Genomic DNA, 11530 nt, shown 5'->3' on the forward strand with positions numbered 1-11530 from the left:
ACTTGAATGTTTTGCATTGATGGGATAACATATGAAGTGGGCTGATGAGTCACATAGGGTTGAACTTGAGAAACATGAGATACTTGAGAAACTTGAGGAAAAGAGAAACTTGAGAAAGCAGTGTTGTTGGTGGTTTGGATTCCAAGATTTGCAGAGGAGTCTGAATTAACATGATTAATCTCTCTTTGCTTATCATCGAGATCACAAGCCTTAATGATCGCCATTGTTTAAGCCAAACTCAAATGGTTCAAATCTTTGGTATTTTTTATCACTGAAACATTCATATCCCAAGATTTTGGTAAAGAATTTAGCAGCTTCTTGTTTATCTCAGATTTTGTAACCATAACACCAGCATAACTCATCTCGGTTGTGAGTGTGATAAACCTTTGCAATTGATTCTCAAGAGTCTCCCCCAAGACATAGTTAAACATGTTGAACTTCTGTCGCAACATGTCTTGGCGACTTTGTTTCATGTCTTCATTTCCTTCGTAAACTTCGATCAATGCTTCCCATAATTCCTTTGCTGAAGTGTACTCACGGAAACCTTGAGCAATTTCTGGGGATAATGCCATAGTGAGTGTGGCAAGAGCCTTTTCCTGTTCCTCGACTCTCTCGAAATCATCATCGGTGTAGTTTTCAACCTGCTTATCAATTATAGTGCCATCTTCCAATGTGGTTGTGATACGGATTCGACCTCTCAAAAAACTTCTCCAAATTTTAAAATCCTTCATCTTAATGTACTTTTCAATCCGATATTTCCATTCAGGAAATCCTTCTGCTGATAACAATCGAGGAATTCGAGTAGTGGTACCCATGATAGCATCCAATTCATGATGAGCAGACATGTTTTGAGATTCCATTTTTAAATTTTTTTTATTAAATTTTTTTCTTTTAATTTTTAAAAGAAATTAACTTGAAAAATAAACCAAAAATCAAAGAAAAATGGGTTTTCGGTTGAGGTAATGAGGTTTTCGGTTTCTGAATGATTCAAGAGATTTCGGTTTAAGAACACAAGAATTTTGGCTGAAGAACAGTTTTCGGTTTCTGAAGATTAGACCGAAAACTCCACAGATTTCAATGAAGAGCTTGATTTTTCGTTCTGATTTGGTTTCCACGCAATGAGAATACCAAAAGCTTCAAAACACCACTTATCAACGAAAATTCGGTTGAAAATGAGTTTTCGGTTGATGAAGATCAAGCCGAAAACTATAAGCACTTGACCAAAAAGTTTGAATTCCAAACAGATCTTAATTCCACACGATGTAAACTCCAATATGATCTTCAAATTCTATCAAAACAACCTTTGAGTGACCGAGAACTTGATGAACAAATGCTTGTGAAACCGAGAACTAAATAACAAGGTTAATTGACACCGGTTTGAAGCTCTGATACCAATTGTAAGGTCCTTGATGGAAGGATCTATACCAATGATCAATCAAGCAAATGAAATAATAAAGAAGATGAGAAGAAGAATGACTAAAATTAAGCTTGCATACGATTAGATCTGAAAATCGTCTAATACAACTCAATGGACCGAAAACACACTAAAACCCCACTCTGACAAATGACATCTGACAACCTATTTATACCAATAGACATCGACCGAAAACAGGTTTTCGGTCACACCTTGACCGAAAACCTTCCTAGACCGAAAACTCTAAAACATACCAAAAGACTCCAACTAACAATCTCAAATGCCCCAACTCATCTATACATGTAATGCCTAGCCCAAACCATATACTATGACCTTTCAATCCCCCATGGGGATAGGGATCAGATCAATCGGATAAGGCACTCCGAAGATCTCCAATGAACAGCCTTGATACACTTCCAATGCAGAAACCTCGTGTTCGTTGGCGACAGAAACCCACAACAGACACTCTAACTCCCCCAATAGCCATATCAAACTCCCTATTAAACGATCGAGATACAAAAGACCAACTCGTGCCCGAGTCAAATAATACAAGGGCAGGCAAACAGTTCACTAAGAACGTACCTATTAGGAGCATAACATGAGCATAACATAAAACATAATCAACAGAATAATGAACAGAAACATACCAGTCACGACGTCTGGTACTGGCCTGGCCTCATCTTCCGTGAGCTGAAAAGCGCGATCCCGAGCCCTCGGGGGCTCCGCCCTGCCCTGAATCCCATCTGTGATCCTCAGAGTAGCCGATGTTGGAGCCTGCTTCATCCTGGCAGCAAGAAAGGGGCACTGGGTCTTCATATGGCCCATATGATCACAATGATAACAAAGTCTGATGTCGGATGCTGGAGCCTACTGCCGGCAGTCCCTTGCAATGTGGCCCTGCTTGCCACATTTGTGGCATCCCAAAGAAGATAGATAAGCTCCACCATGAACCTTGCCGCACTTCCCACAAGTGCGGCCCCTCTGACTTCCAGATCTAGTATCAGTAGCCCTGAACCGCTTCGGCGCAGGCTGCAACTGTGTCGGGGCCGGTCTCTGCTCCCTCGTCTGGAGCTCCATCTCAATCTCATGCTGCCTGGCGGTTTCCTGCATCTCCAACAATGAACGATAACGTTGAGTGGATACAAACTCCTGATGTCCTTCTTGAGCATGCTCAAGTAATGGGTCACCTGATCTTGCTCAGAAGTAATAAACTTAGGACAAAACATGGCCCTCTCCTTGAACATCATGGTGATCTCCGTCACCGACTTAGTCCCATGTCTCAAATCCAAGAACTCTTGGGCCAACCTCTCATGCTCCACCTACAGAACATATATAGAACAGAACATATATAGAACAGAACATCTCCGAGAACTGCTCCCAAGTCATTGCAATCCTCTGCCCAGGAGAATACGAGCTGGTAACAACTCTCCACCAATCCATCGCTCTGTACCGAAGAAGGTTCAGAGCGTACCTGAACCTTTGTTCAGCTGGGTAAGAGCAAGTGAAGAAGCATCCCTCAATGTCATATAGCTACCTCATGGCTATCATCGGATCCTGAACTCCACCAAATTTTGGGGGCTTGTATTGTCGAACTCTTGATACTAAAAGGCTCTCCCAACACAAGTCCCGGCAGCCATAATGAATGCGCTGGCTACAGCAACAACAACCTCAGACGATGCAGCATAACGCTCGTCAAAGTACTCCACCATGATGGTCTTAGCAGACCCAAAAATCTATGGTAACTATGCTTGAAAGAGGGAAACAACCTCCTCCTGCATGATCTCCCTAACTTGCTCCTCAGTCAAAGTCGGCCTATCCTGGCTACCAGCTCCCGATCTCGATCCGGATCCTGCCTCAAATCGTCTCTTCATCACCATACTGATTATAAACCAGGAAGATATCATATAAAACATATAACATACCAGGGGAACCAACTCCGAACAAAGCCCTAAGGCTTGTGACTTCCCTGCTACGCGTACGGGTCCTATGTTTCCAGTAGTACGAGCCAACACTACCTTCCACACCTACCCGTATTTATCTGAGAGGATCATTACAACAACCCTAACAATACACACTAGCATACACATTCACTCAATCCTCACTCCCCAGAGGAAAGGCGAAACATTACGGAACTGGCCAGCTGACCCCACACAACTCATCCATGAAATATCGTCCAACCGTGCAACACTCGTGTATGCTAATCATACATAACGTTGGACGCTATAGACAGTCGGATACTTGATTCTACCCTAATCCCTTCATCAAACAAGAACATTAAATAAGGCCAAACAAAAGATTATCAGGCTATAAAATCATAGTTATGTACAGCTATGATGCATACACTAAGAAACTATAGTAATGATGTCAATTCTATATAAAGAAGAACCCTAGGCTATCAGGCATCGTATTATCAAGCAATTCTATCATGCAATTCCTGAAGATCCATAGCCTATCACTAGAATGGTGTTCTAACATAACACAATATCAAATAACAGTGTGGTAATTTGGGGTCCACTTACCGGCTCCGGCTGATTGTACACATCACATCCTACTTGATTATTTTGAAAGCAATTTAAAAATCATTTTTAGAAAAGTCTATTTCCTTAGTTTGAGATTAGATTCACATGAATGTTCCTCCAATTCACTCAAACCAAGGCTCTGATACCAACTTGTAACACCCATAAAAATCACAAGAAATTTAAACTTTTAAGACCAACCCAATTTCAAAAATTGTTTACAATCATTGTCTTCAAAAAATTTTAAACATCAAAGTCTTCCAAAATCATAAGTCATAAACAAGAGAATATGTATGGTCACACCTTCGCCTTCCCGTAGTCATCTGAAGTACCTGAAACATAACCCAAAACTGTAAGCCAACGCTTAGTGAGTTCCCCCAAAGTACCAACACATAAACATATAACATATACGATAACAACATGTCGGGTTCACTCAACCATCGGGTTGGAATACCCCTAGGTCCAATCAACCATCGGGTTGGAATGCCAATATACTATGGGTCCAGTCAACCATCGGGTTGGAATACCCCATTCCCATCAACCATTAGGTTGGAATGTCAATCTATAACGGGTCCTGTCATCCTCAGGATGGAATACCCTTGGGCCCAATTAACCATCGAGTTGGTATGCCCCCATCCTGTTGGCTTATGCACAAAGTAGTAAAGCCTCAACCACCGACCAAATATGTGCACATATCACAGATAACATATAATAATTGTCTACAGACAGTCAGGCAGATCTACAGATTATTAACCATAACATCATCCTATATACTAGGATACCAATCTAACAGATCACTACAACATGATAACATACATAACAGGATATCAAATCCAAATGGCCGACCTTGGTGCCTTCTACCCGCAAGTACAGTGAGGAAACTCACCACAAACTGGACAAAGGCTGATGAGGTCTCGACTCCAAATCTCAGCTCTCTAACCAAAACCTATTGCAACCAAATGACAAATTTCTATTAAAATCCCAAAATACCCCTGAGGTCAAACTTGGTCAAAATCCATAAATCAACTGAGTGAACTGAGTCAACCCAACTGAGTCAACCCAACCGAGTCAGCTCAACCGAGTCAACTCGGAGTGAGTATACAGGGCGTACTCCGAAGGGACGTTGGGCGTACTCGCATGTTGACCACCTTCTGGGTGGTTGACCTCGTACGCTCGGTGTACTCCTAGTACATGGGGCGTACTCCTAGAGGCTTCAAAAATCATTAAGACTTTAATGGCTTAAGCTCCTACGTCCATATTTCAGATTCATGGCTAAAATACACTCAAGAGTCATAAAGTTTCCAAAATTATGACTTTGCATTCCCATTAAGTGCTTAACTCAACTTCTTAATCCATTAAGACATTCTACAAGATGCATCGAGCAAAACCAACCATTTGAAACCCGTTTTTATGACTCAATACCCTCCCAAGGGTCTGAAAGGACAGCTTAATGGTTCAGGAACATGCTTTGTTCAAGATCTAACATTTTGGGACCAAAAAGCTTCATAAAGACATCCAAACCTAGATATATATATGGTAGAGGGGTAAAGTTGTAAGCTTTATACCTTAGAAAGGTTGCAAATAATGTAGAAACCCCAGATCCAAAGTGCTTCACTCTTCCAAGATAATCTTAGCTTCCTTCCTTCTTCTTCTAAGCACACAACACACCCTCCTAGGCTTGAAATAGCTTCTCAAGATGAACCAGGGTTGCAAAAAGTCTCAAGAAGGATGGAGGTTGATGATGTGAGGGGAAATGAAGCCATAATGGGGTTTATATATGACCCAAATCCTAAAAGTTAGGGTTTGCATGCCTGGAACGTATGCCCTGCGTACCTATGTCTGCCCTGTGTACCTATGTCCGCCATGCGTACTAAGGAATGCCTTAGTACTCTAAGTGTACACACGTATGCATGGCGTACTCCCAAACTTTCCAAATTACGAAAATACCACTAGGGCTTCCAATGCACACTTCCTTCTACTTAGGGACCCAAAATGCAACATAGTTAAACTATAGGGTTAAAACTAGAAGTACCTTATCATCAGGATGTTACACAGAGTATAGATGACAACCACCAGACTATTTGATGACAGTCCTGTAGAACGCAGACAACAATGGACATCGTGCCCATTTGATGTACTCTACTTCCTACTAACACGTATTATGGATAAATCCGTGTAACAGTACTGTCAGCAATAATGATTAAAATAATCCTTAGGACAGATCCTTATGAATGAAAATAGAAAGAAACCTACTGGCATGTATTGTGTAGAAATCCATGTAACAGTACTGTCAGCAATGATGACTAAGATGACCCTTAGGATAAATCCTAAGGGAAAAATAAATAAGAAAACGGGGGATGGGTAATTAGGTTAATTGTTTGATAATTAAACATATTAACTATATTATTATGGTTTGAAAACCCTATGTTCTCAACAAGTTTACCAACCTGACCCACTCAACTTCTTTGTCTCACATGTAGAGGTACAAAGATACATGAATGATGAGAGATTCAAGGAGATGTAAACTATTAGTCTAAATATACTGTAAGGCCTATTTATGCTTATGTTTTGTATTAGTTATGACACCCAAAGCTTTTATAAATCAATGAAAAACATTTATTTGGAAAAATACTTTTACAGGAGTAAATTATGCATTTATAAATGAACTATGTTTTAAATAAGCATAAATAAAATTTTAAAAAATGACCGTAAAAATAGGGATGTCACATATACTCAAAAGATAAAATACTTTATTTCCTATCATATTCAAAACTGAGGAATGCTCAGTGCATCTATTATATTTTATACTTTCTAGAGTAGACTATTAGACATTGAGTTATTGCTTTATACTTATTTGGTTATATCTACACACAAACTATTTCACCAGACCAAAAGACAAGGTAGAAAGTGAAACTTGATATGCTTGGAGATAAAAGAGGCTAGTCACCAGAGAAAATGGAGAAGTAGGTGAGAAAGTGAAGAAGCAGGTGTTCAGTTGATCTTCTGTTGGCAGAAATTGACAAAGAACCGATAGAGGTGGGTGAAGATGGATAGAACTGTTGAAACAATCGGAAACAACAAAGAACCTGTGGAAATAGGTGGATATGGGTCGACCTAAGGGGTTGTTTGGTAGGATCTGAAATTTTAAGATCTGGATTTTTAAGAGGTCTGGATTTCTAAGAGGGTCTAAATTTTTTACATGTTGTTTAGTTGGCACATCTGAATTGCTATACTAAATTGTAAAGATGAGCATTTTACCCTACTGTATTATTTTTCAATGACTTCAAATGCTTGTTTATATAAAAAACCGAAACGATTTCTTAAATAATTATTAAAAAAACATATACATCATATAAAATCCAAATTGAACATCCATCAAAATGAAAACAAATCCAAATCAATCATAAATATTTTCAAATCCTAAAAATTATATTGAAATCCAAATAAAATCCTATAAGCATATCAGATTTTCAGCACATCGGCACATATGATATGAGTTGTGGTTTTATAAAAAAAATTAGCATCAAATCATATTTTCGTGTACATACATTACCACATCAAATTTCAACATTAATACATCAAGAAAACGTATTTCTGATAAAAAAAAGACTAAAACAACCTTGATATATTGCATCTTCCATCTCTGCTTAATGGCTGTGTAATCAAAATTCCTCAATTCCAAACTGAAATCATCTATCTTTATGTCAATTTAGTGTCATTTTAAATCACAACACGCTTCCTAAAAACAATTCGAGTAAAATAGAATAGTGGAGCAAGACAACATTGATTTCATCATATTTAGGGAGAGAAAAAATCACCAAACATCAGCAACAATTACAAATTCATTACCATTTTTGCAATAAAACATCGATTTCACTCTGAAATAGTCGATTATAATATTTGGAGAGAGAAAAAAGGAAAAAATAAAGAACGATACATACCTGAAGGCGACCTCAGACATGTGACAGTGGCGTCGGAGGTGTGGGAGGCTGGCGCTGGAGATACGAAGGGCAGCAATGGCAGCGGCTGACGGAGGCGGAGCGTCTGGCGGCAAAAGATTGCAAGTAATCAGAGTGTGTAGGGAGCGAAAAGGGGTCGACGTATTCTAACACTTCAATCTAGGTATTCCATTGTCTACCTTCAAGTATTTTCATGTTGGCAGAAAGGGCCCTTTCGTACAGTGGGCGTACATTTGCTACACTTAGCGTACGAGAGTGTTGCGTATCGGGTGTCTGAGGCTCGTACGCTGGATTCACGAGCAGGTACGCGAGGCGTACATGGTAGGTGGCTAAAACCCTAATTTCTTGTCTTGCACCCTATTTAAAAAACCTTATATCATTTGGACCAAACCCTAATCAGCCTCCATTGCATCATTTCGTCCCTTAACCCCCAGATTTTCATGAGAGTGTGATCCTTGAGCTTAAAGAGTGTTTTGGTGGCCATTTTAGAGAGAATTCAAGAAGGAGAAGGTGTTGATCAAGTCTTGGGTGTCATTGAGCCTCTAGATCCTACATCTAGTTCGTCTTGAGGTACTTCTGGAGGTATAAAGTCATCACCTTGTAATCTATTTTGTTATTTTGAGCTAGGGTTTTGTTATGAAGTCCCTTTTTGGTTGTTGGACCATCTCTTGTGAGTTGAGCAACTTCAGAGACTAGGACTGTTAAATCTAAGCTCTTTGAGTATGCTTGATGCATAAAGGTGCCATCTTGAAGGTTGTTTTGATACCATGCATGAGTTTGAGGTCTTAAATGAGGTCATAATGGGAAGAAGGAAGTATTGGGGACCCTTATGGGATGCAAGGGCATAAAGTTGCCAAATTTATTCCCTAGGACATCTTAATGGACTCATATCTAAATTTTAACGTTGAAATACCAAGTATTAAGCACCTAATGGTCGTTGGTGCATATTCTGCTTGTACGACGGGTGTAATATCGTGTACGCTACCCGTACAGCCAAGGGGCTCAGTACGCTAAACGTATTGGCGTGGTACGTTGGGCGTACGTACCCCAGATAGGTTTGGGCCTCCTGTGGGCTTGTAAGCTTTTTGGGCCTTATTTAGTTTCGGGCCTGGTCCCATTTAGAGTTAGTGGTCTGATTATTCTGATTTGGGCTATAGTTGTTTTGGTTGGGCCTTATTGGTCCATGTGGCCCATTAATAGCTATTGTCTTGGATCCTAGGCCCATTAGTAAAGGAAAGACTTTTAGGCCACCATGTAAGGACTTAGGCTTAGGTTTTTGGACTCTTTGACTAAGTTAATTTATAATCCTAATTTAGAGTTATTCGTACCATTGTTCAGTGTAAGATTTCGGACTGAAAGGCGTGCAGCTATTATGTTCAACAGACTGAGGTGAGTCTTTTCACTACACCCATGGGTCGAAGGCACCAAGGTCGGCCCATTATTTGATATGAGATGTTTAGTAATTAAGTATGCAATGGTTTGCTAATTAACATATGTGTAGACTTATGTGAAGACCATGGGGGAGCCCATGGCACTTGGCAAGACCATGGGGGAGCCCATGGCTCCGGGATACAAGACCATGGAGGTATCCCATGGCATTCTAAATAAAGACCATGGAGGGAGTCCAAGGAAAACGTATATATATATATATATATATATATATATATATATATATATATATATATATATATATATATATATATATGTGTGTGTGTGTGTGTGTGTGTGTGCATGGCATTATGTGGTTATGTGTCTCATGTGTTTTGGGAAACTCACTAAGCATGTGCTTATAGTTTTGTTGAGTGTTTCAGGTAACTGTGGTTCTATGGGTAAGGGCCCGACTTGATGACGCAACGTGCACTCTCCAGTATTTCTGCTCTTAGCATTTGGATACTCTGATCTTTTAGACAATGTAGTTATGTAATGGGATTTTTGGAAAACAAATGTGGTTGATATTTTGAATTATTTAATGAAATATTTTATGTGAAATTTGGGCTGTTACAAGTTGGTATCAGAGCCTTGGTTTGAGGGATTCAGACACACTCTTGGGTGTGTCAGAACTTAAACTGAGGAAAAAGGTAAACCCTTTTTCAAAAAAGAAACCAAAAGTTAAGAATTTTCTTGAAAACAGTTTTTGTAAATAAAAGGGGAGAGTGAAATGCGCACAATCGCCCGAGCTCAAGTAAGTGTTCCCAATGTACTAGCCATGTTATAGTTATTTTTGGAAATTGATGTTGAATTTTTTACTTGCTATGTGTATGCTTTCAAAGTTGTATATGTCTAGGATTGCATATCCCTAGAATGATGAATTCTGCCTTATTCATGTTCCTTGTTTGGTTGTGGTTTAGGGTAGAAGCTTATTTAACAGTCTATGTGATTCTGTTTGTGTATAACTTGCATGCATAGGGCAACCTGCTATGATTGGCTTAAGTTTCTTGTTCAGTAGGGATTGAGAAATCCTAGAATAGTCTAGGATCTGAATTGGTTTCATGTTTTGTGGGTCATGATTTGTGGTTGGGTGAATTAGGGGTATCAGGTTTGACCTTGAGGAAGGTACAGGTAGGTATGGAATGTAGTATTTGGCCCGTACTACTGAAAGCACAGGACCTGTACCCGAATCAATGTCAGACCTGGAAGCTCTAAGGAGTACGGTGAGGAGGAATCCCCTTTGAATTCCTTATCATTTTTATCATGTGGTATTTTTTTAGTTGAGGATGGTGATGATCACGCGAGGTTCGAATTCAGGATCAGGATCAGGTTCAGGCTCTGGTGCAGAGCCCATTGATGAGAGGTTGTGTGATCTTATCGCGGCTGAGGTTACTCGTGGCATCCTTGACGACACCCATGTGATCTTTGGTACTTCCAAGGAAGGAATCATGGAGGAGCGGCTCAGGTCTTTCCGAGCCGAGATTGCTGCAAGCCATATTGGGACCCGAGCTCTCTTGTTCTGAGAGTTTAAGGAGTGTGGTGCACCTGAGTTCTTTGGGGTCATGGATCCCATCACTAGTTGACGCTAGATGACAGACACGGAGAATTCCCAGCACCCGAGCTTTTACCCCGAGGCGGTAAAGGTGGGTTTCGCATCTTGTATGTTGACGGACCGAGCACGAGGCTGGTGGGAGGAGGTTACCCGCGAGTTGGGATCAGCGTGTGTGGCTGAGATAACTTGGGAGGTGTTTGTGAGGAGGTTTGATCAAGTTTCAGGATCTATAGCAGACTACAAAGACTGTGGCGGAAATCACTGCCAAGTTTTTGGAGAGAGCACTATTGCGCTGTCGATGAGGAGATGAAGAATACGAGGTATCATTCCATGCCGAGGGGTGATATTTGTGAGTTTGTGAGCTTTTTGGGGTGCAAGACCCTGAATGACATGGTGGAGAAGGCCCAGGAACGGGAAATTGAGTTGGAGCTCCAGACAAAACGAAAGTCCGAGCAGGTTCAGGCAGCATGTGACAACCGTCAAATTCAAGTCAAAGTCAACAAGTCAAACCGGTCAAACTTAACCAATACTTATATGTTAAAACTTATTCTATGTATAAAAATGTGCATTTGCATGTCAAGAATTCAAGTGTTTCAGATATTCTATGTGTTTAGCAATGTAAAACCCTAAAAACGGAGTTAAATGCATCAAAACACTAAGG

At 40.2% G+C, this 11530-nt stretch overlaps 1 protein-coding gene across 1 annotated transcript; it reads right to left on the bottom strand.

Annotated features, from left to right (window-relative positions):
- Window positions 1-227: 227 nt before the first annotated feature.
- Window positions 228-845, bottom strand: LOC145127526 (uncharacterized). Its single transcript, XM_079062709.1, has one exon. The coding sequence runs from the start codon at window positions 843-845 to the stop codon at window positions 228-230; it is 618 nt and encodes a 205-aa protein (XP_078918835.1).
- Window positions 846-11530: the final 10685 nt, after the last annotated feature.

Source organism: Lactuca virosa, chromosome 7 (assembly GCF_052849685.1).
Source record: "Lactuca virosa cultivar CGN04683 chromosome 7, Lactuca_virosa_CGN04683_v6, whole genome shotgun sequence".
Classification (NCBI taxonomy): Eukaryota; Viridiplantae; Streptophyta; class Magnoliopsida; order Asterales; family Asteraceae; genus Lactuca; species Lactuca virosa.